Source organism: Euprymna scolopes, chromosome 11 (genome assembly GCF_053919585.1).
Source record: "Euprymna scolopes isolate OS-2025 chromosome 11, ASM5391958v1, whole genome shotgun sequence".
Classification (NCBI taxonomy): domain Eukaryota; kingdom Metazoa; phylum Mollusca; class Cephalopoda; order Sepiida; family Sepiolidae; genus Euprymna; species Euprymna scolopes.
Window position 1 is genome coordinate 1,435,550 of NC_136492.1, and position 26,951 is coordinate 1,462,500.

Sequence of the window (26,951 nt, forward strand, 5' to 3'; positions counted from 1 at the left end):
TGTAAGTTATTTTTAAACATAATGTGATATATTGATGTAAGTTATTTTTAACATAAATGTGATATATTGATGTAAGTTATTTTTAAACATAATGTGATATATTGATGTAAGTTATTTTTTAACATAAATCTGATATATCGATGAACATTTTATTTTAATCATGTATGTGACATATCGACGGAAATCATTTTTAAGCATAGATGTGATATATTGATTAAAATTATTTTTAAACATTAGTGCGATAGAAAAATATATTATGTTTAAACATGACTTACGAAAAACTTTTAACATAAGGGTGGTAGATTGATGCAAATTATATTTTAAACATAATTGTGATCGATAGATGCAAATTACACTTTAAACATAATTATGATAGATCGATGCAAATTATATATCAAACATAATTGTGATATATCGATAAAATTATATTTTAATAAGTGCAACAGATCGACGTAAAAATAAGTGTGATTGACGAATTAAATTTTTTCAACATATTGATAAATCTATACAAATTATTTTCTAAACATAAGTGTTATATATATAAATGTATTAGATCGATGAAAAATCTTTTTAAACATAAATGTGGTACGCCGACCAATCAAATTTTTAAACATAACTGTCATCGATCGATGAAAATTATTTTTCATCATAAGTGTGACATACCCACCAACATTATTTTTTTTTAAAGTGTAACTGACCATTCAAAATTTATATAAATATAAGTGTAATTGACCGACGAAAATAATTTTTAAGCATAGTGTGACAGACAAATGGAAATAGTTTTCCAACGTAATTGTGACAGACCTACACAATTTCTTTTTTATAAAAAAAAGTGGCGTGGACCGAAGAACAAAATTTTTAAACATAAGTGTTATGAACTAATGAAAATTATATGTTAAACATTAATGTGACGAACTAACGAAAATAATTTTTAAACGTACGGATGACGGACAAACTAAAATTATTTTTAAACTTAAGTCTGATGAAAGCAGCAAACATTATAATTATAAGGAGACGAAAATTATTTTTAAGCAAAATTGTGACAAACAAACGAAAATTATTTTTAAGCAAAATCGTGACAAACAAACGAAAATTATTTTTAAGCAAAATTGTGACAAACAAACGAAAATTATTTTTAAGCAAAATTGTGACAAACAAATGAAAATTATTTTTAAGCAAAATCGTGACAAACAAACGAAAATTATTTTTAAGCAAAATCGTGACAAACAAACGAAAATTATTTTTAAGCAAAATTGTGACAAACAAACGAAAATTATTTTTAAGCAAAATTGTGACAAACAAACGAAAATTATTTTTTCACATAAATGTAATAGACCAATAAAACTTTTTTAAAAACTAAAGTGCGACAGAATAACGAATATAATTTTTAAACATAACTGTGATAGACAAAAGAAAATTATTTTAAACTTAAGTATGATAGACCAACGAAATTTATTTTCACACATAAGGTTAACAAACCAAGGAATATAATCTTTAAACATAAGTGTGACAAACCAACGAAAATTATTTTTAAGCAAAATCGTGACAAACAAACGAAAATTATTTTTAAGCAAAATTGTGACAAACAAACGAAAATTATTTTTAAGCAAAATTGTGACAAACAAACGAAAATTATTTTTTCACATAAATGTAATAGACCAATAAAACTTTTTTAAAAACTAAAGTGCGACAGAATAACGAATATAATTTTTAAACATAACTGTGATAGACAAAAGAAAATTATTTTAAACTTAAGTATGATAGACCAACGAAATTTATTTTCACACACAAGGTTAACAAACCAAGGAATATAATCTTTAAACATAAGTGTGACAAACCAACGAAAATTATTTTAAATAAATATTTCTGATAGACCTCCATATATAATATTTCTTTATTTTAACTGTGACAAAAATACGAAGCTATTTTTAATAATCAGTGTGAACAACTGTGTATAATTACTTTTCAAGCATTATTGTTATAGACCAGCAAAAATTATGTTTATGTGTGAAAGAAAAAATAACATTATTAGTTAACATAAGTATGACAGACAAACGAAAATATTTTTGTACAAAGTGTGATAGACCGACAAATAATATTTTTAATATAAGTGTGACAGACCAAGCAATTTTTTTGTAAAAATTAAGTGTGATACACCTATTTTTAAAACATATTTGTGACAAACCAACCAAACTATTTAAAGTAACAAAAATTGATATACTGTTGGAAATTATTTTACAAGCATAAGTGTGATCGACAAACAGAAATTATTTTTTAAAACATAAGTGTGCTCGACTAATGAAAATTGGTTTTAATATAAGTGTAATAGAATTCAAAAAAAATATTTTTCTCCATAAGTCTAATTGATCGACGAAAATTACATTTAAACCTAAGTAGTAAAACCAAAGAAATATATATTTTAATGTGTGTTAGACCAACAAACATATTTTTATAAAGAAATGAGTCATAGATCAACTAAAATATTTTACAAAAGAAAATGTGATAGACCAACGAAACTATTTTTCTAAAAATAAATGTGATAGAAAAACGACACTATTTTCCAAAAGAAAATGTGATAGACCAAATAAATTATTTTTCTAAAAATAAATGGGATAGAAAAACGAAACTATTTTCCAAAAGAAAATGTGATAGACCAAATAAATTATTTTTCTAAAAATAAATGGGATAGAAAAACGAAACTATTTTTATAAGAAAATGTGATAGACCAACAAAACTATTTTTCGAAAAATAAATGTGATAGACAAACAAAACTATTTTTCAAAAGAAAATGTGATAGATCAACAGAACTATTTTTCTAAAAGTAAATGTGATAGACAAACGGAACTGTTTTTCAAAAGAAAATGTGACAGACCAACAAAACCATTTTCTTTAAATAAATGTGATAGACCAACAAAACTATTTTTCTAAAATAAAATGTGATAGACAAACGAAACTATTTTTCAAAAGAAAATGTGATGGACGAACTAAATGATTTTTCTTAAAAAATATGTGATAGACAAACAAATCTATTTTCTAAAAATAAATGTGATAGAGAAACGGAACTGGTTTTCAAACGAAAATGTGATAGACCAAATAAACGATATTTCTAAAAGTAAATGTAATAGACAAACAATACTATTTTTCGAAAAATGAATGTGATAGACAAACGAAACTATTTTCATAAGAAAATGTGATATCTCAAGAAACCTATTTTTCGAAAAAGAAATGTGATAGAAAACGAAACTATTTTTCAAAACAAAGTGTGACAGACCAAATAAACTACTTTCCTAAATATTTATGTGATAGACAAACAAAACTATTTTTCAAAAGAGACTGTGATAAACCAACAAAAGTATTTGTCAAAAATACATGTGATAGACAAACAAAACTATTTTTCAAAATAATAATGTGATAGACAAACAAATCTATTTTTCTAAAAACAAATGTGATAGACAAACGAAACTATTTTTCAAAAGAAAATGTGATAGACCAAATAAACTATATTTCTAAAAATAAATGTGATAGACAAACAAAACTATTTTCAAAAGAAAATCTGATAGCTCAAGAAAACTATTTTCTAATAATAAATGTAATAGACAAACAAAACTATTTTTCTAAAAATAAATGTGATAGACAAACGAAACTATTTTTCTAAAAATAAATATGATAGTCAAACGAAACTATTTTTCTAAAACTAAATGTGATAGACAAATAAAACTATTTTTCTAAAAATAAATGCGATTAACAAACAAAACTATTTTTCTAAAAATAAATGCGATTAAAAAACAAAACTATTTTTCTAAAAATAAATGCGATTAACAAACGAAACCAGTTTTCTAAAAATAAATGTGATAGAGAAACGAAACTATTTTTCTAAAAATAAATGTGATAGACAAACAAAACTATTTTTTTAAAAATGAATGCGATTAACAAACAAAACTATTTTTCTAAAAATAAATGCGATTAACAAACAAAACTATTTTTCTAAAAATAAATGCGATTAACAAACAAAACTATTTTTCTAAAAATAAATGTGATAGACAAACTAAACTATTTTTCTAAAAATAAATGTGATAGACAAATAAAACTATTTTTCTAAAAATAAATGCGATTAACAAACAAAACTATTTTTCTAAAAATAAATGCGATTAACAAACAAAACTATTTTTCTAAAAATAAATGCGATTAACAAACGAAACTATTTTTCTAAAAATAAATGCGATTAACAAACAAAACTATTTTTCTAAAAATAAATGTGATAGACAAACGGAACTATTTTTCTAAAAATAAATGTGATACACAAACAAAACTATTTTTCTAAAAATAAATGTGATAGACAAACGAAACTATTTTCAAAAGAAAAATGTGATAGACAAACAAAACTATTTGTCTGAAATAAAGTGTAATAGACAAATTAGTTTTTTTCCAAAGAAAATGTGATAGACCAAATAAACTATTTTTCTAAAAATAATTGTGATAGATAAACGAAACTATTTTGAAAGGAAAATCTGATTGGCCAACAAAACAATTTTTCTAAAAATAAATGTGATTGATGAACAAAACTAGTTTCAAAAGAAAATGTGGTAGGCCAACAAAACTATTTTTTTAAAGAAAATGTGATAGAGGAACAAAATTATTTTTCTTTAACTAAATGTGATAGACAAACGTAATTATTTTTAGAAAATAAATATGATAGACAAACGAAACTATTTTTTTAAATAAATATGATAAACCAACAATACTATTTTTCTAAAAATTAATGGACAAACGACACTATTTTCAAAAGAAAATGTGATAGCTCAACAAATATATTTTTCTAAAAATAAATGTGATTGACAAACAAAACTATTTTTCTAAAAATAAATGTGATAGACAAACGAAACTATTTTCAAAAGAAAATGTGATAGACCAAATAAACTATTTTTCTAAAAATAAAATATGATAGACAAATAAAACTATTTTTTCTAAAAATAAATGTAATAGACAAACCAAACTATTCTTCAAAAAAAGTGATAAATCAAGGAAACTGTTTTTCTAAAAATAAATATGATAGACAAACAAAACTATATTTCAAATGATAATGGTATAGACCAACAAATCTATTTTTCGAAAAATAAATGTAATAGACAAACCAAACTATTCTTCAAAAAAAAGTGATAAATCAAGGAAACTGTTTTTCTAAAAATAAATATGATAGACAAACAAAACTATATTTCAAATGATAATGGTATAGACCAACAAAACTATTTTTCTAAAAATAAATGTGATAGACAAACGAAACTATTTTTAAAGGAAATTGTGATTGACCAACAAATCTATTTTTCGAAAAATAAATGTGATAGACTAACCAAACTATTTTTCAAAAGAACATGTGACAGATCAAATAAACTATTTTTCTAATAATAAATGTGAAAGATAAACAAAGCTAGTTTCGAAAATAAATGTGATAGACGAACAATACTATTTTCCTAAAAATGACTGTGATAGACAAACGAAACTATTTTCAAAAGAAAATGTGATAGCTCAACAACCCTATATTTCAAAAAAAAATAAATATTATGGACAAACAAAACTATTTTTCTAAAAATGAATGTGATAGACAAACGAAACTATTTTTTAAAAGAAAATGTCATAGACAACAAAACTATTTTCCAAAAATAAATGTGATAGACAAACGAAACTATTTTCAAAAAAAATGTGATAGACGAACAAAACTATTTTTCTTAAATTAATGTGATAGTCCAACGAAACTATTTGTCTTAAATACATGTGATAGACAAACGAAACTATTTTCAAAAGAAAATGTGATAGACCAACAAAACTACTTTTCCTAAAATAAATTTGATACACAAACGAAACTATTTTTCAAAAGAAAATGTGATAGATCAAAAAATCTATTTTTCAAAAGAAAATGGTATAGACCAACGAAACTATCACATTTTGTTTGAAAAATAGAGCGATATAAATAATTTTAATCACAGGTGTAATAAACAAACAAGAACTACGTTTAAAAAGTGTCGTTCGTTGAGGAATATTATTTTTGAACATAAATTATTCAAGCTTACGAAATTAAAAAAAATAGGTGTGATGAAATGCCTTACATAGTCTTAGTATAATTGTGATATGCAAGCAAATATTGTGTTTTACAACATACGTGTTATAGACCAACGAAACGTATTTAAAATATAAATGTGATATTCGATGAAAATTATTTAAAATATAAATGTGATATATCAATGAAAATTATTTTAAATATAAATGTGATATATCAATGAAAATTATTTAAAATATAAATGTGATATATCAATGAAAATTATTTAAAATACAAATGTGATATATCAATGAAAATTATTTTAAATATAAATGTGATATATCAATGAAAATTATTTTAAATATAAATGTGTTATATCGATGAAAATTATTTTAAATATAAATGTGATATATCAATGAAAATTATTTTAAATATAAATGTGATATATCGATGGAAATTATTTTAAATATAAATGTGATATATCAATGAAAATTATTTTAAATATAAATGTGATATATCAATGAAAATTATTTTAAATATAAATGTGATATATCAATGAAAATTATTTTAAATATAAATGTGATATATCAATGAAAATTATTTTAAATATAAATGTGATATATCAATGAAAATTATTTTAAATATAAATGTGATATATCAATGAAAATTATTTTAAATATAAATGTGTTATATCGATGAAAATTATTTTAAATATAAATGTGATATATCAATGAAAATTATTTTAAATATAAATGTGATATATCGATGAAAATTATTTTAAATATAAATGTGATATATCAATGAAAATTATTTTAAATATAAATGTGATATATCAATGAAAATTATTTTAAATATAAATGTGATATATCAATGAAAATTATTTTAAATATAAATGTGATATATCAATGAAAATTATTTTAAATATAAATGTGATATATCAATGAAAATTATTTTAAATATAAATGTGATATATCGATGAAAATTATTTTAAATATAAATGTGATATATCAATGAAAATTATTTAAAATACAAATGTGATATATCAATGAAAATTATTTTAAATATAAATGTGATATATCAATGAAAATTATTTTAAATATAAATGTGTTATATCGATGAAAATTATTTTAAATATAAATGTGATATATCAATGAAAATTATTTTAAATATAAATGTGATATATCAATGAAAATTATTTTAAATATAAATGTGATATATCAATGGAAATTATTTTAAATATAAATGTGATATATCAATGAAAATTATTTTAAATATAAATGTGATATATCAATGAAAATTATTTTAAATATAAATGTGTTATATCGATGAAAATTATTTTAAATATAAATGTGATATATCGATGGAAATTATTTTAAATATAAATGTGATATATCAATGAAAATTATTTTAAATATAAATGTGTTATATCGATGGAAATTATTTTAAATATAAATGTGATATATCAATGAAAATTATTTAAAATATAAATGTGATATATCAATGAAAATTATTTTAAATATAAATGTGATATATCAATGAAAATTATTTTAAATATAAATGTGATATATCAATGAAAATTATTTTAAATATAAATGTGATATATCAATGAAAATTATTTTAAATATAAATGTGATATATCAATGAAAATTATTTTAAATATAAATGTGTTATATCGATGAAAATTATTTTAAATATAAATGTGATATATCGATGGAAATTATTTTAAATATAAATGTGATATATCGATGGAAATTATTTTAAATATAAATGTGATATATCAATGAAAATTATTTTAAATATAAATGTGTTATATCGATGGAAATTATTTTAAATATAAATGTGATATATCAATGAAAATTATTTAAAATATAAATGTGATATATCAATGAAAATTATTTTAAATATAAATGTGATATATCAATGAAAATTATTTTAAATATAAATGTGTTATATCGATGAAAATTATTTTAAATATAAATGTGATATATCAATGAAAATTATTTAAAATATAAATGTGATATATCAATGAAAATTATTTAAAATATAAATGTGATATATCAATGAAAATTATTTTAAATATAAATGTGATATATCAATGAAAATTATTTTAAATATAAATGTGTTATATCGATGAAAATTATTTTAAATATAAATTTGATGTATCGATGAAAATTATTTTAAATATAAATGTGATATATCAATGAAAATTATTTAAAATATAAATGTGATATATCGATGAAAATTATTTAAAATATAAATGTGATATATCAATGAAAATTATTTTAAATATAAATGTGATATATCAATGAAAATTATTTAAAATATAAATGTGATATATCAATGAAAATTATTTTAAATATAAATGTGATATATCAATGAAAATTATTTAAAATATAAATGTGATATATCGATGGAAATTATTTTAAATATAAATGTGATATATCAATGAAAATTATTTTAAATATAAATGTGTTATATCGATGAAAATTATTTTAAATATAAATGTGATATATCAATGAAAATTATTTAAAATATAAATGTGATGTATCAATGAAAATTATTTTAAATATAAATGTGATGTATCAATGAAAATTATTAAAAATATAAATGTGATATATCGATGGAAATTATTTTAAATATAAATGTGATATATCAATGAAAATTATTTTAAATATGAATGTGTTATATCGATGAAAATTTTTTTAAATATAAATGTGATGTATCAATGAAAATTATTTTAAATATAAATGTGATGTATCAATGAAAATTATTTAAAATATAAATGTGATATATCGATGGAAATTATTTTAAATATAAATGTGATATATCAATGAAAATTATTTTAAATATGAATGTGTTATATCGATGAAAATTATTTTAAATATAAATGTGATGTATCGATGAAAATTATTTTAAATATAAATGTGATATATCAATGAAAATTATTTTAAATATAAATGTGATATATCAATGAAAATTATTTAAAATATAAATGTGATATATCGAGGAAAATTATTTTAAATATAAATGTGATATATCAATGAAAATTATTTTAAATATAAATGTGTTATATCGATGAAAATTATTTTAAATATAAATGTGATGTATCGATGAAAATTATTTTAAATATAAAATCGATGTATCGATGAAAATCATTTAAAATATAAATGTGATATATCGATGAAAATTATTTAAAATATAAATGTGATATATCAATGAAAATTATTTAAAATATACACGTGATATATTGATGAAAATTATTTAAATATTAATGCAATGTATCGATGAAAATTATTTTAATTAGAAATGTGATATATCGATGAAAATGATATTTAATATAAATGTGATATATCGATTAAAATGATTTTTAAATATAAATGTGATATATCAATGAAAATAATTTTTAAATATAAATGTGATATATCGATAAAAACTATTTTAATATTAATGTAATGTGTCAATGAAAATGATTTTTAATTAGAAATGTGATACATCGATGAAAATGATTTTTAATATAAATGTGATATATCGATGAAAATGATTTTTAATATAAATGTGATATATCGATGAAAATGATTTTTAAATATAAATGTGATATATCGATAAAAACTATTTTAATATTAATGTAATGTGTCAATGAAAATGATTTTTAATATAAATGTGATACATCGATGAAAATGATTTTTAATATAAATGTGATATATCGATGAAAATGATTTTTAATATAAATGTGATATATCGATGAAAATGATTTTTAAATATAAATGTGATATATCGATGGAAACTATTTAAATATAAATGTAATGTATCTATGAAAATTATTTTAATTAGAAATGTGATACATCGATGAAAATGATTTTAAATATAAATGTGATGTATTTTAAATATAAATGTGGTATATCGATCAAAATTATATAAATATAAATGATATGTATCGATGACAATTATTTTAAATATAAATGTGATATATCGATGTAAAGTATTTTTAATATAAATGTGAAATATCGATGAATATTTTTAAACAAACAGTGTGATATATCGTTTAAACTTTTTTTTTAACATAATTTTGATATATTGATGAAAATAATTTTTAAACAGATGTGATATATCGATGAAAATTATTTTTAAACCTCTGTGTCTCTATCGACAAATATTTTTATGGGTGATAAGTGTGATAGTTCGATGAAAATTATATTTAAACATTAGTTCGATAGACGAATATAATTTTTTTAAATATAGACCTACGACAATTTTTTGGAAACATAAGTGTGACAGACCCATTAACATTTTTTGAAACATAAGTGTAACAGACCAATGAAATAATATTTGAACAAAATTATGTTTATATTAATTTATTTATTGCGAACTATTATTCTCATTTTTATTAGTTGTTGTTTAATATAGTCCACCGAGAAATATATTTTAAACATAAGTATGGCAGACTAACGAAAGTAGTTTTTAAATATAAATGTGATAGACAAACGTAAATTATTTTTGAAAATATGAGTGATAAGCTGACGAATATAATTGTTTAAATATGTTACAAATCAACAATTTTAAAAGTGTGATAAACCGTATAAAATTATTTTTCAAGCATAAGTGTGGTAGACCAACAAACATTATTTGCTAAACGTAAGTGTGACAGACTAACGAAAACTATGTTAAAACATAATAGTAACAGACTAACGAAAATTATTTTAAAACGTAAGTGTGACGGACTAACGAAAAATATTTTGTAACCTACGTGTGACAGACTAACGAGAATTATTTTAAAACAGAAGTGTTACAGACTAATTAAAATTATTTTTGAACATAAGTGTGACAGACTAACGAAAATTATTTTAAACGTTAGTGTGACGGACTAACGAAAATTTATTTTACACATAAGTGTGACAGACTGACGAAAATTATTTTTAAACATAAGTATGATAAATTAACTAAACTTATTTTTAAACATAAGTGTGACAAACTAACGAAAATTATTTTGAAACATAAGCATGACAGACAACCGAAAATGATTTTTAAACATATGTATGACAGACTGATGAAAATTATTTTTAAACATAAGTTCAACGGACTAACGGAAATTATTTTCACACATAAGTTCGACAGACTAACGAAATTTTTTTTAAAACATAAGTGTGAAAGAGCAACGAATACAATGTGAACGTTCATCAAAATCGGATTAGCTGCGTAGAATCCATAAGAAACGAACTCACACACACACACACACACACAGACGAAGTTCCTTTAATAAAATAGTACATATTTATATTAATCGTAGGTGTCGTAGTGGATATACACAAAGACGCATATCGTCGTCCAAGATGACATTAACCAAAGCCAAGAACCACGCCACAAATTTCCTTAGTTTGTGAAAAGCAAGAGAGCAAAATGTAACTTACCTCCATTATAATCCGATACCCTATGGGGACCTCTATCGTGAACCAACATACAAGAAATTGTACTATGGATGCATTCACAGAGATTTTGTCGCTGAGGGAATTGTAGAAGTAACTTCCGCGATTCGCTGCAGTAAATTAAAGGTGAGAATTATGAATAATATAAAAACAGAAAAATAAAAAGTATATAAAATAAATTGACGATTTTAAAAGGCAGAACAATGCAGAGATGTAATAATTAGATTCACACTTAAACAACTTAGGATATAATGGTGGAACCAGTTATTCAGTTTCAATTTATTGAATCGATACATGTGTGTATAAGTACTATCATATATATATATATATATATATATATATATATATATATATATATATATATACATACATACATATATGTATATACATATAAATATACACACACGCACACACACATATATATATATATATATCTTTTCATCCTTATGTAGTTAAATTCTGTTTTAAAATTGAATACTTTTGCGAAATCGACTTATGCAAATGTTATGTCTATTTCTATTTAACAAATTTAGTTAAGGCTTTTTTTTCCTTATATAAATGAATTCTCTTTGGTAATTATAAACATTTTATAAGTCGGATTATGAAGGTGCTAAGTTTTCAATAGGTTAAAGTTAATATATTTTTTTTCCATCCGGAAATTTAAACTGCATTCTTTATTTTTATTTTTCCATTTTTTTATTTAAAGCTTCTTTAGACTATATATATATATATATATATATATGTATGTATATATATATATATATATATATATATATATATATATATATATATATTAAGTAATGTGATTTATAATTTTAAAATTTAAAAAAAATTTAAAAATTTAAAAATCAAATTTTAATTAAATTAAAAATCAGTTTCATAAGAAGGAACAACAACAAAGTCAATTATCTGTACGATCGTTTCAATTAATTTAATTAAAATTTGATTTTTAAATTTTTAAATTTTTTTTAAATTTTAAAATTATAAATCACATTACTTAATATTGAATTAGCTCTAGGACATTTAACTATCGAGCTTATTATATATCTAAATTACAACGAGCATTTCCTGTATTTTAATTAAACTAGTAATTTCACTATTACATTAAAATACACTTAGCTCTTTAGACTATTATTCTAATCTCCTTTAAATTTATATATATATATATATATATATATATATATATATATATATATATATATATATATATGCTGCATATTTAAGAAAGTTTTCTCTTCGTCAGGCTTGTGTTTGACTTTGAAACTTGCGTGGTGAATCTTAGTATAGATCATGGTAGATCTTACTGCAGAATAGTACGATGAATTGGAGAGAAAGTGCTAGGTAACAGATTAGAAATGTGACATCTAACGATAACTACATCAGCAATGAAATTATTCGGTGTCAAAATTATTAGCAACTTCTCTACTCTTCTGATGAGAAGCATTAGGTTTTGAAATACCTAGGTAGATAAAAAAATTGCTGAGTATATAAGTTGAGAAGCGTCCTCACACATATTCACACTTATACACACACACACAAACACACACATATATATATATATATATATTATCTAAAATTAATGGTTCTTATATCGTGTAAAATTCTAATACGTAGTAATTATTACCAAACTAATATGCTGCTTTATTGTGGTCTCTTACTCCTATCGTTTTTCTTTGTCTACAATTTCTATTCTGTCCCATAAGAGAGAAAATTTCCCTTTTTTAATCCATATATAATCAGCCATACCCGACTTTTCCAATCTCTCCCTGTATTACAACTTATTGATATTCATCTAATCTTACTTTTAATGGACAACATGTCGCACCGTTGTATATTTCTCCACATTTACTTAAAATCTAATACGCACACATTTTAGTAATGGTTTAATGCGTAGAAAGCTTAACTTTTGTATATATTTAATTATTATTTTGATTGTCAGAGATCGTAAGACTTTCTGAGCAATGGTGGTGAAAGGTGGACGTTAGGGTTAACAAGCTAACAACGTGACGAGCGTGTGCCCCTCTCCGTCTCTGTCCTTTGTGTTCATCTTATCTCTGGCTTTTATTGACACATTCTGTCTTTATTCCATCAGAGGTCAATATTTCTGTACAAGTCCGACGTGATTTTTCTTTGTTTTTTTTTTTGGGGGGGGTCAATATGCATCTACAATTCCGACCTGGGTATTTTTCTTTTCTGCTAACCTGGAATTTGTGTGTGTGTGTGCACGAGCTTAACATTCTTTTATTCATTACTTGCATCGATTTGAATCACTCCTAAATACTGCCCTGATGCCATCTGGATTACTTATTCTAAGAAGATTTCTGTATGGTATACACGCTGTGGTGAGTTTCGGGTGGTGTTATTTTGTCTCTAGTCCAGATTTCTGTAAGCTGATATCATGTTCTCTGGAATAAGGTCGAAGATTATATCGAGCGAAACATTGTGAAAATAACACTCAAGATGAGAACAGTAAAATCCAAATCATACGAATGACCATTTTTCGTCTTAAAAATTTAGGAAATTATTTTTTTTTTCAGTAACATGAATAAAATGTTGATGCAAACAAAATTTAATATTTTTCTCTTAAAAAATGTTGATTTTTATTTTTATTCAAAGGCTGCCAATGACCAAGATCTTTCTAATTCTCTTTCTTCTGGTCTTGATTGAGCACGTGGTTGGAAAAAAAGGTGGCTGATTAATTTGAATGCACCTAAAACCAAGATTATCTCTTTTCATCATAATCGCCCTGACTCCCATCACGCCCCAATTGAAATGAATGGCCCTCGTCGTGGGGGAACTCCCATGTCTTGACTAGCTTCTCGGCTGACTTTCATTCCTGATCTGAAATGGAACACATGCATCAAATATGTTGCCAAGATCGCTGGCAAAATGTTGGGATCATTTTACGGCACTTCCTTTATCTTTATAAGAGTAAAGTACGTCCTAAAATTTAATACTGTTGCCACATCTGGACAGGAGCTGATCCATGCGTCCTATCTTTTCCTTGATAGAGTTCAAAACCGGCTTCGAAACCTAGTAGCTGATGCCCTTTTCTCTTCCCTGTAGCCTTTTTCATAGAATAGACGTTGTAAACCTGTCTCTGCACTTTTGTTATTTTCATAGCAAATGCTCGTCTGAGCTCCAATCTATGACCTCTTACCAAACTTTCACAAAAACACACAGCTAGCTACAACGTGGTATCCTTGTGCCTGTTTTACATATATTTCAATGACAACTCCGAGCACTTGTACCGCCTCGACGACAATACTTCTGACGAACCCGACCAGCCTCAAAATCTCACCCTATATATTTGATATGCTGAAAATCAAGTGTAATGTGAACAGATATCTCCCTGCCCAACTCCATAAATAGTACCCCTCCAAAATAGTAGCCCCTCAAGACTAAGTGGCTCTGTATTTGAAATGGAGTAAAACGACAAAAAATACAAACTTCAAAAACAACGTTGATAAATGTATATTTGTGCATGCGTACAAAAACACTTTAAATTGACTTACACCAGCAAAGTTCCATTTATTAAAGATTTGACCAGTTAACAGCCATTTTTACCGGCTAAAATTCAAATAAGAATTCATTTCAAAGGTTCATATCTCTTATCTATTTCGAGTTTGTAGACCAAAAATTGACAGAGTAGTTTGGAAGAGATCATTTCTCACAATATATATATATATATGTATGTATATATATATATATATATATATATATATATATATATATATATATATATATACAAACGAAGGACCCAAACAAATGCAATTATTTGACCCGCTTCGCGCCGCTCTGCGACCATGCATCTCAAAGAAGTTGTACTTTGAAACAATAGAAACAAATACACATACATAGGAAAATTTAAACATTAGATTATATTAGCGTGAGGGCGCACGGCTTTGATCGGTCATAAAATACAATTAAATATTATATTTTAATTTGTCCAGGTTTCGTATATATTATACTTTGGGAGAGATAGAGTTTGAAAATATGAAGACACACAGACAGACAGACAGACAGATAAACAGACATGTAGTATATTATATATTAGACAAGCAGGCAGACGCCCGGCTTTTCCAGGTCGTGAAATACGCTTAAATATTATATTTTAATTTGTCCAGATTTCGTATATATTATTATAAAGTTGTGATATCAAAAGTAAAAAAAAAAAATATTTAGGTGTAATCAGCTAGAATCGAAACCGAAAACCAAACAGTAGCATCCAAAGCTGGTGACGTTACCACTTTACTCACGTGACACGTACATGAACATATTATAGTGTAAAAATTAAAAATAAACTAAAAATGTATAACGATTTCTTTTTTTTTTTTTTTTTTCAATTTTAACCGTTTCAAAAATTATTTTAACTGGATAAAGACCCTTAAAAGAATCCAATCATTTGACTCACCTATCGCTGTTCTGCGATTTTTAGTTTCGAAAGAGACAGAGTTTTAAAATATGGATACAGGCAGACAGACATAAAGCCTTTTATAAATTAGACGTTTTTGAACGCTTAAAAACTATTTTAACTCATAAAAAATAACGGTCCATAAAAATCCAATCATTTTAAACCCTTAACGCCGCTTTGCGACTTTTAGTTTTGGAAGAGATAGGTTTGAAACTATGGAGACAAACAGACATTAGATGCTTATTTGCCAAAAGAATCTTTTTTATTGGAATGGCTCTTTTTAGTACTACAGTTATAGTTATAGGCTTTGATAATTGCCTTCTTGATTGACAGAACACAAATCACCCTCTTCATTCACTCCTTCTCTTCCTCTTTCTGTCGTTGCTGTTATGTATTATCCTCACAGAAAATGCCAGAAAACGCTTGAAAACACATTATTATGAAAAGTTAGATGTTATTTAAAGAAGTTATTATTATAAGCGAGCATTATTATGATTATCAGTATGAAAATTAGATTGTAGAGTGTTTGATTATGCTGGGCGATACCGGATTGCCTTGCTGATAGTAAATTTAGGAAAATCGACTATTATTATGAAAAAGTTAAAGTTAAAACGTTAGATGATTAACATTATTTTGTTATCTGTTACATACAAATAGGTATGCAGTGAGAATGTTTGCGAAAAAAAAAATGTTTAGTAAAATATTCAGGTTAACTTTTTAGGTTGTAAAATTGCAGATAAGAAACGTGATTCAAAGTTACATGTTAAAGATGTGAGTTGAATTACATCATAGCAAAAGTTTAGTTTTTATATATAAAAACAGAGTTAGGAGTTGGAAGAGAAGAGAACTAGAGAGACGGCTAGACAGACAAAGAGAATTGAAGGTTAAAGACAGAGACTGTAATGGCACTGTACAGGGGAAATGCAGGATCTAAAAATGTGCGCAATCTTCCAACAGGAAAACATTTGGAATAAAACCTGTCCAAAAATATAACAAGTTCCTTCTGTTCGTTTCTTTGGAAGAATTTTAGCTTTTGGTAGATTCATCAACGAAGACTCCAGATGAATGAAAGTGATGTTTATCTGTTTGGTAAGATATAATTCCCCAGATGTTCCGTCCTCTTTGTGGTTACTGAAAAATATTTGTTGTAAAAATAAAAATGTTATATACCCTGTTGAACTGTATATATGTGAAATATATATATATATATATATATATATATATATATAAAAGTGAACGTGTCTGTCTGTCTGTCTGTCTGTGTACATTTCCCTACGCAATAACTCTGTCAATTTTTAGTCTATAGACTCGAAATTTGAAATACCGGGTACTGAGATTTGGGAAAATCGATGTGACGGGTGTCAGCCAGAAATTTGGCTGTTAAGGGGTCAAATTTACACGATTTGACCTTTAAGAACTCTACCAAACTCCTCCGACAATTTTGGGTCTGGACACTTGAAATTTTAGATATAGGTTCCTTGAACCTGGATCTAACTTAATAAAGTGATTTGAGCCCGAATCTATAAATTTTAAGGGGTCATAATAGGGGTCAAATTAAAAAAAAATTGACTTTTTTTTTGTTTTGCTAAGCGTACACCTCAAAACACCCGGGCAAAGCCGGGCTGAAATGCTAGTATATATATATATGTAAAAAGGTATATGCACACAATACACGGCATAATCACGTTGACACACCTGTTGCAGCTGGATCATCGCGGTTAAGCAACGTTGAACCTTATCTCGACATTATTTCCAGTCGTCCTGAACTTCTCCTTGCCACTAGACTCAAACAGTGCCGAATCAGGAGAGGTGTGGTTTGGGATTGCGCAACCCTTGTCTCATAATTACACGCGCAGCTGTCCCCCCCTACAGGGGGTATCCTTTGTCTTTCCAGACTGAACGGAGGCATCGCATATACACACAGTTACAAGAACATTTATGAAACACTAGACGACACAAAGAAACACGCTATATACAAACTACATTATATACACCACACACTTTATATACACGCTCTGTACATATATATATTACCCCTCTATCCAACAAGAGGCTAAAAAGAAAATATGAATAATTTGCAAGATTTTCATGACCAAAAGAAAAATGTATGTAAATGATTTAACCATTTAATACAAATTATTCACATCACTGTATTTCGTCTGAATAGTCGAAGCAGTTGTTTTTAACTGATTCTGTATGACTTTTACTGTTGCATCCTTTTTTTAAAAACCAATTTCAAATTTTTTTAATTTTTGTACGCACATTCGCCAGTGTGTTATGGATGTAGTGTCTTTTCTGTACTCTTACAGGTGGATGCACTGCATCATACATACACTAACTGCAACGGATCGAATGCACTGTGCATTGTTTTACTCATGTAAATATTTTTTTTATAAAAGTCAATTGTGACAACACAGTAATGTTGTATAATCGGTTGTCTCTGTAACGATTTATCTGTTTATCGATGCCACAAGGTACGTTTTCTTGTTCTTGCCATGGGTCCTGGATATGACCTTTAACTATACCCGATGGTGAGGCCCCAGCTTGCGGGCTTTGGGGAGTGTGGAGCCACCCTTTAATTGCCATTGTTCCCAGGTTCAATCTGACCCGGAGTGGTAGTACCTGTTAGGGTCCCAACTATGGGTTAAATAGAAACCAACAGTCCGTCGATGTCACGTGTAGCACTTCTACAAGCATGCGTGCTACTATTAAATATATACACTCTGGCTTCTTCCAGCGGTTTTGACAATCAAACACCGATACAGAAAACTGTATTTATTCATTATTTCGCCTGTCCAGGGTAGTAGGACATGTTCAGCAAGAGTTATGTGATGTGACAATCGCACGCCTTTCACCGTTTCTGTTTTCTTTGTGTTTCTTGGACTTCCTGATTTTATTAACAATATCTTTCTTTGTTCCATCAAAGTTCAATATCTAAACAAAGTCTGATCTGGAATCTCTTTGTTTGTCAGAGGTCAATATGTGTGTATAAAATCCTACCTGGAATCCTTTTGTTATTCAGAGGTCAATATGTATCTACAAATTTCGACTTGGACTCTCTTTGTTACTCAGTGGTCAATATGTGTATACAAATTACAACCTCAGATTCTTTTTGTTTTTCCTTTGTTCTTTTCCAACCTGTAACTTGTGTGTATATGATCTCAAAATTTCTTTATCCAACAGTAAGTCAATTAAGCTAAGGGGTTAAAATTATCAATAAATTGCAAGATTTTCATCATAGAAGAAAAAAAGTTTGCAAATGATTAAGCGATTTAATATAAACAACTCACTGCAGTGTATTTCGTCTGAAAAGTCATTGCAGTCATTATTGCCATCACACACATAATTTGAATCGATACAATCACCATTAATGCAAGAATATTCATCTGAAATAAGAAAAAGAAAAAAAGAAAAGACAAATATAAGAAAATGGAAAAACGAAGGTAAAACAAAATACACTTTTGTTGATTATTTTCTAACCAGATCTTAAACTGCTGTAATATATATTTGTAACGCGGTCGTTACACTTTAATTGTGACGCTACATATCAAAGTTGGGAGCACCACGTTGCATAATATTTTGTCGCAAAGGAACAAACACGAAAAAGAAAGACAAAAATCTAACTCAGCATTATTTTGGTGCAAATGAAATGCATTTATTCATGTTTTTTTCCAACAATAACGCATTTCATTATTTTTCAAAAATCTTTTCGCACACACATGGTGTTTTACAATGCTCTGCCATATAACATGTGCTTTATTAAAGTCTCTATCCTCACCATCTCACGGTGGATCTAGCCAGCGATTTTTCGCCCTCATTTTCAACTTTCCGCGGCACGCCTTGCTTCGTTACATGCATAGATTTGATTGTTTGCTAGTCTTTAACAGCACACGCTATACACAATATGCAGGCAAACTGACCATTCACAAAATAATGGCTGAATCCTTATAAAATAACCCGAGAAGTCGAATCACATATGGAGAGTGCTTTGGCAAATCTAATGCAAGTTAATGGAGACAACTATACCACGCTAGAAAACACTTTCACTTGCTACAAAGCCAGACTCGTTCATGCATGGAATATCAAATTGGTGCGACAAACACTAACCTATCTGAAGTCCCCCAAAAGAGTTTCCAATACTATGGGTGTTCCAAAAATAATGCCTCCTATCTTTTTCCGCCCGAATTGATCTAAGGAGATTGCAAATTGCGTTGTTCTTAGGACTGAACCTATGCATTCATGATCTGAACGTTCAATCTCTCTGTTGCAGATATTGACGGTGTGAGACTGAGAACGCAACTCCTGTTAAGGACGCGTGTCAAACGTAGAGATGCGTCATTAAATTTATGCCAAGAGAGCATTCCTTCAAACAAAAATTGAACCGATTAACATTCACCGGCGCCTGTTGAACGTTTACAAAGCTGATGTAGTTGATGCCAGAACAGTTTTGATATTTCTGAGTGGCGACAGAGATGTGAATACCAATGCGCGCTCCTGACGCCCATACACAGCCACTACGCTATCGCTTTTCTTTTCTTTTTTAAGTAAAGATAGGATGCATTACATTCGAACAACTCTCGTATAATAGGTCGAACGCTATCAATCAAACTCAGCTTCTTTCCCATTGCTAATCATCTGACGTACAATTGTGTCTTGTTTAGATTAAATTTAAGACAACAAGCAAAGATTTATATCGCTATTTTTCTTGACATAACTACATTTTTCCGAACCTTGTAAATCAACTGCATTCATTTAAAGTTTACTTAGCGAAAACAAAGTTTCATGTGTTTTATTACACGAATAAAATAAATTTACATTAAATTTTGATGTTTTAGATTTACTTGTTAAAAAAACAATAGTTATGTAACATAATAAAATGAAGGGAAACTTTAATTAAAAAAAAGACAGCAAGGTGACTCATCAATGCACAACAACAGTTTCCGCGGATGCTCGTAAACGTCTGTCCGTGTTCTCGCAATCTCCTTTTTTGCGATCGAGCGGCGAGATTTTGCACACGAGCCGTGAAATTTTGCGTCACTTTGCAGGATCGTTTAGTTATAAAAGTTTTGGGCGCCGCGATCCTGATTCTTTCTTCCCTCCACAACAGCTTGATTCCACTTGACACACACACGCGCGGACGCTTTAATGGAAAGCCACAATTTTCCCTACACTCCCCCTTGATCTCATGATCATAAACAAGACAGAGAGGTGGGGATTGTCTTTGCCGAGTACTCTCTGAAAAGAAATGACACAGGTTTCATCCTGATGGATGCTTTCGTCTACAGCTTGGGGGGGTCAGTAGCGTAGCTACAGTAAACGTCACGCGGGGCAGTCCACTCAAATGTCACCCCACTGATCCTCACTTCACTCTACGCTAAAGGGGGTTTCACCTCCCCCATGTAAACAGAATTTTTGTGAAATATTAAACTGTTTTCCTGCTAGGTTAATGTCGGCGCGTTACTTACGAAATACGATTAATTAAACTGCAGAACCACCTGTTAAAATACTTCACAAGTTCTATAATTGAATACACCCTTCCAAGATAGAACGAAAAACATAAAAGTATGTTTTTTTGTAAACCGCTCATGAAAACTTACTGACAGCATTATTAGAGTCCTAAATTATGAGATAAAAAAATGAACGAATCTCTTAGTAAAGGTAAAAGAAAGTTGTCTCTCTCAGAAGAATGACAAATTGTAAAACAACGGCAGTGTATATTATGATGAGTCACTTAGTAAATGGATGAATAAATAAATTAACTGTTGTTATGAAGAAGAAAAGGGAGCGTTAGAAACGCAGTCGAATAGAAACGCCAAAAAAGAAAAAAAAATCAGTAAATATAATCGAAAAAGATGGTTTGAAAATAAAAAGACATGTAACAGCCAACCTGCCTTATCAACTCACAAAACGAAGCGAATAAAATAAAATAGAAGAGGATCAAGTGATGATAATTAATAAATAAATGGGTGAAAAAAAAATTACGAAGAAATAAGACACTTTAAAAAAGAATAGAAAAAAAGAAACTGTGAGTTAACGATCTTTTCGTTACATATTTAAATCTACACTAGAAATAAATAACGGTATTATGCAGTTGTTACCGCGATTTTCCGAACATTCCCGAGCGTTTCCGGGCAGATATCGAGAAGGACTGGGATATGTCGAGCCACTTAGCCAATCGAATTCAAGTTAGCAGACGCTAAATCAATTCAATTATTTTTTTATATTCAATTATCTGTTTTTCACAATTCACACTTTAATAAAGTTCTTTTTTGCCAAAGTTTCCAGATAATTAAGAAAATGAATCGATCTTTGTTGACCTTACCACACACACGACAACGAACCATGTCGAAAGAATGTGGAGGGAAGCAAAGTAAAGAAACAAAATCAAATGTGGGACCAATAGGGAACTAATCGAAAGCTACTTGACAGACTTCATATGGAGACAGAAATTCAAAGATCCTCTCGCCTGCATAATCAACAAGGTGGCTCAATATTACTCTCAGCTTCATTCACTTTCTCTACGTACTTTTCTCTATCTTCGCGGTTATCGTCTGCTCTTGCAGCAAAAGAAAATTTGCCAACTACCCTACCCCCTATATTTTAAAAATAAAAACAAAACAAACAAAACCTAAACATGACCATCGGCAAAAAATTAATAACTAACAAGAAAAAATATCGTAACAATGTCCCCAGAAAAATAAAACAACAATGTCCCCAGAAAAATAAAACAACAATGGCCCCCAAACAACAATAAAAAAAAATTAATTAAAAGGTTTCATGAAAAGACATCTACAATTTTTTCCATATCTTGTTTTACTTCATTTTCGTTTTCTTGTTAAAATAAAAGTTTTACATTACTAGTGGTGTTTTAATTATTTTCTCTGTAAGATATATTAGCAATTATTTTACGTTATTTGGGGTTTTTGGTCTTCTCAGAAACGCTCATGAAAATTGCGGTAACAAAACTAAGTATAAAAGAATGTTAAACTATTTTACAGTTTTGTCTCATCATATCAAATTTGAAATAGACATGTGTTCAAAAAAAGAAATGTTCGTTTCTTTCCTTTTTCATTCTGGTTTTTAGTTGTATTTATATAAAACAAAAACAAAAAATAAATAGAATAGTGTTACAAAGTGGGGACAAAAAATACCAATAAATATTTTATTAAATGTCGAAACATTACATTAAACGTTTGTACTTTGATCTTGAAAAGTAAATATTCAAATTTAGAACATTTAAATGCAAAAAACGACATTTCACAAAAGGATGTACCTTCGATACTATAGACCTACAATGAATGTTTTCTTGTTTTCCTTGTGGCAAACTGCTCGATGACATTGTCAAAATCTATTTGTCTTGTAAGTTCGTTTTCAATATACAAAACAGCCCGATCCAACATTCTTGACTGGCTCATGGTTGACAGGAGGTAATTTTTTATAAGTTTTATTTTGGAGAAACTTCTTTCACGCGATGCCACAGAAACACATATTGTCAGGAGGAATTTTAGAACCAGCGTAAGATATGGTAATGACTTAACAAAATCCCACTTGATGAAAACTTTCTTAGAACTGCACGCCTGTGGAACTCTGTTCCGTCTGCCTGCTTCCCTCCGGACTACAACTTGGATGTCTTCAAGTCCAATGTTAACAAATTCCTAATGAACCGCCCCCTTAAGTAAACATTTCAGCAAATCTCCTCACTAACGTAATGTACTTGCAATAACCCTTATCCCTGAGTGGCTTCCAGGCCTTGATAAGTGGTGATCACTGTGTAAAAAAAAAAAAAAAATGTAGGAATTGCAGTACAGTCCAATACTTGGCTTCCACCAAGTTTATTTTAGCTGCTTGTAGGTGTCGCCTAAAATATGGAATTTCTAAACAAATGTGTTCTTCAGATAGCTCATCAAACGCAGCTGCGAACTTGGCAACAGACAACCGTATTTCTTCCTCGTCGGCACAAAAAAATATGATCTGGCTGAACACGGCAGAAAAAGTAAAAAAAAATGTCATTGACTACCTGTACTCTGGTATCCAACTCGATGTGGAAACGGTCCAGACAGTCTACCATTGCTTTCTCAGTCTCCTGTTGAAATGACAATCCAGCATATCTTGCCTCCTCTCCTGGCATTCTGTTCTTTACTTTGATTCTCCTCTCTCTAGAGATATCAAGTTCTTCACATTTTCCAAGTGCTTGTTGGACGGCATTGTCAGCAGACATATGCTGCTCTTCTGAAAAAATCCTGAAAGTCCTTAGTTGGATAGCAACCATGTCCAGCGTAATACCTCGTGTTTGTATGTACTTCTTACCTACGTTTACTTCTTGTAAAACGTCACTCCAGAAAACAAGGAATCAATAAAAGAAAAGTCGCATATAGCTGGTAACAATTAATTCTGTTGTGTAATATATTTCTTTTTCATTGTGCCAAAGCGCCATTTTGTCATTGTTGTCCCATAAAGACATATACTTAAGTATCTGCGGAAATGTGAGGATGGTACTCACTTTTGTGATACACAGTATATGAATTCACCTGTCATCCCTTTATATAAGATGGTATTGTTCGATCGTCGAAGACAAGATTCAAGCAACGGCGCACGATTCACAGTTTTATAATTATATAGATACATATGATGAAAATAATGGAAATAGTATTCCGACAAAATAGAGAAAATAAAAAAGGAACAAACCGTATTATGTGTTCACCAACGTTTCGTCTTTATTTCACCCAGAGGAAGTCTCGAAATAAAGACGAAACGTTGGTGAACACATAATACGGTTTGTTCCTTTTTTATTTTTTCTATAGATACATATGTAGAGAAATCTAGATAGATAGATAAATAGATAGATAGATAGATTGAAGGAGAGAGGTAAAGAGATAGATAGAGAGAGGGAGAGAGAGATATGATAAATTATGACTAAATTTTTAGTTGCATAATATAATCATATATTTGGCAATTTATAAAAGTACCTAATCCCCACCAGTGAAGCCATGCACTTTGCTTTTTATAAAATCACACACAGATTCAATAGCTTCCACAAACTGGTTAAACTTCTGTTTCACAGGCTTCACTGCATCGGCATTTGCACTTCAGGGAGTTGTGGATAATCTCTTCACTGTAAGACCTGTGTACTTTACTAACACATCCCAGCGATGGGTTGGCAGAGCAAAAATGTGTATAGCGCCTCAAGATTGCTAAAAAGGTTACATAAGAGGGATTGTTAGAAAACGAATGTTTCCCACAAAGGTTCAAAGAATGATTAGAACAACGTACAAAAAACGGCCATTAATGTCCTTTATCTTTTTTCATGCTACCATAGATTCGTACCCTTGACCGCGACAGAACTTAATATCTAGTCTTTCTTTTTGTAATTTCTCGAGAATCTCGTAAGTCAATGTAGTAGCTGTTTTACCTTTCAAATGTAAAACTCCCAGGAATGACTCACGTACTTCAACTGCACTATCGCTGATATGTACATATCTAATAACTGGTGTACATTTAATCTGCATGCGAAACGTCTGCTGTGCTATGAAAAGGTATACGAAAGTACTTTGCATTCTTGATGTCAGCAACGAGTTTTCCAATCTCATGTTTTGCCAAAAGAGAAATAAACTCGTTCTGTGTTTCAGGCGACATGTATGAACATATTGCCTGACTGTCCGCCCTTTGCTGGAGGCTGAACAGAGGCTCCTTTAACACTACATCATAGTAAGATAACAATTCAACAAGTTCCAAGAAGTTACTTTTGTTTAATGAGGACGTATTCTCGCGATGTCTCTTAATGCCAGGTTCTATCGTGCAAGAAAAAGTATCACGTCTAAAACTCTATGGAAAATATCTCTGAACTTCCTTTTTTTTTACACAATGGTCACCACTTATCAAGGCCCGGAAGCCACTCAGGGATAAGGGTTATTGCAAGTACATTACGTTAGAGTGGAGATTTGATGAAGTGTTTACTTAAGGGGGCGGTTCATTAGGAATTTGTTAACGTTGGACCTGAACACATCCAAGTTGTAGTCAGGTGGGAAGCAGGCAGACGGAACAGAGTTCCACAGGCGTGTAGTTCTAAGAAAGCAGCTTTGTTCATGGAATCCACTTCCTTTTCTCTTTTTCCATAATTGCGCTGCATCGATAGTTTTTGCAGCTGAAGTCGTGAAGCCAGCGTTTTCCGATTCTCCCAGCACGACAGATGGTCATTTAACTGTTTATGCTCAATAATTTTGGGATTTAGCTTCCACCAGGTTTCAAAACCAGTAACGAAAGTAAATCTTCCAGGAGCCTTGTCATCTTTGGCAAACAATCGACAGCAAAAGAAGTACAACTTTCCGTTGCGCAGCGACTAAGCCATCCACGATCGTAGCACCCTGTCGCTATTTGACAATGAGGAATAAAAGCAGGTTGTAGAAAATTGCTGAAATTCACCTTTAACCTTTGAATTTGGTGGTTTAACCGACTTGAAACATCCCAGCTTATTCTGGAATGACTCGCCCCCCCCCTTTTTGATAATATCAATTCTTACACTATCAGGCAGAGGAATTTGCCATGATGACACATCGTTGAATGTTGACAAATTACTGGCGGTGCTGGTGGCTGAGTCTTCAAACTCTTCTACTGATCGAGTTGCAATTGCTGTACCACAATGATCTTCAATATAAGTTTGTTCTGTGTCGCTGTCTCTCGATTGCTCGCTGTCACTTGAAAAATGGTTTTCGAACTGTTTTTCAAGCGCTCTATTTCAGCTTCTATAAAATCCAAACTTTTGACAATTTCTGGTTTTTGTATCCATTTCAGCAAAGATCCTTTAATGTCGTTTAACGCTGATTTTTGCTTTTTTAGTTTGACTTTGCTGATGTAGTCAGGTGCGAAGCAGGCAGACGGAACAGAGTTCCACAGGCGTGCAGTTCTAAGAAAGAAGCTTTGTTCATGGAATCCGCGTTTTGATTTAGGCACAGATAAAGAGTGGGGGAAAATTTTCACAGTGGGTTAAGCTAGACGGGTGTTTTTCGTGAAAGATTGGCGAGGAGGGACCAGAGATTGGAGTTCAGACGATCACCTGCCAAAACAAGGATAGGCTCGCAACGTCTCTTCT

At 28.7% G+C, this 26,951-nt stretch overlaps 2 protein-coding genes across 3 annotated transcripts in view; both read right to left on the bottom strand.

The window, feature by feature from the left end:
- The window catches only part of LOC145288257 (uncharacterized), a 298,307-nt gene that overhangs the window by 81,083 nt on the left and 190,273 nt on the right, over positions 1-26,951 (bottom strand). The window lies entirely within an intron of this gene.
- The window catches only part of LOC145287719 (uncharacterized), a 158,471-nt gene that overhangs the window by 27,649 nt on the left and 103,871 nt on the right, over positions 1-26,951 (bottom strand). For both annotated transcript variants that reach the window (XM_080135471.1, XM_080135470.1), the window contains exons 6-7: positions 19,156-19,251; positions 11,437-11,561 (exon numbers count right to left, since the gene is read on the bottom strand). In XM_080135471.1, the coding sequence (XP_079991597.1) occupies positions 11,437-11,561; positions 19,156-19,251 (221 nt within the window). The remainder of the gene's footprint in view (positions 1-11,436; positions 11,562-19,155; positions 19,252-26,951) is intronic.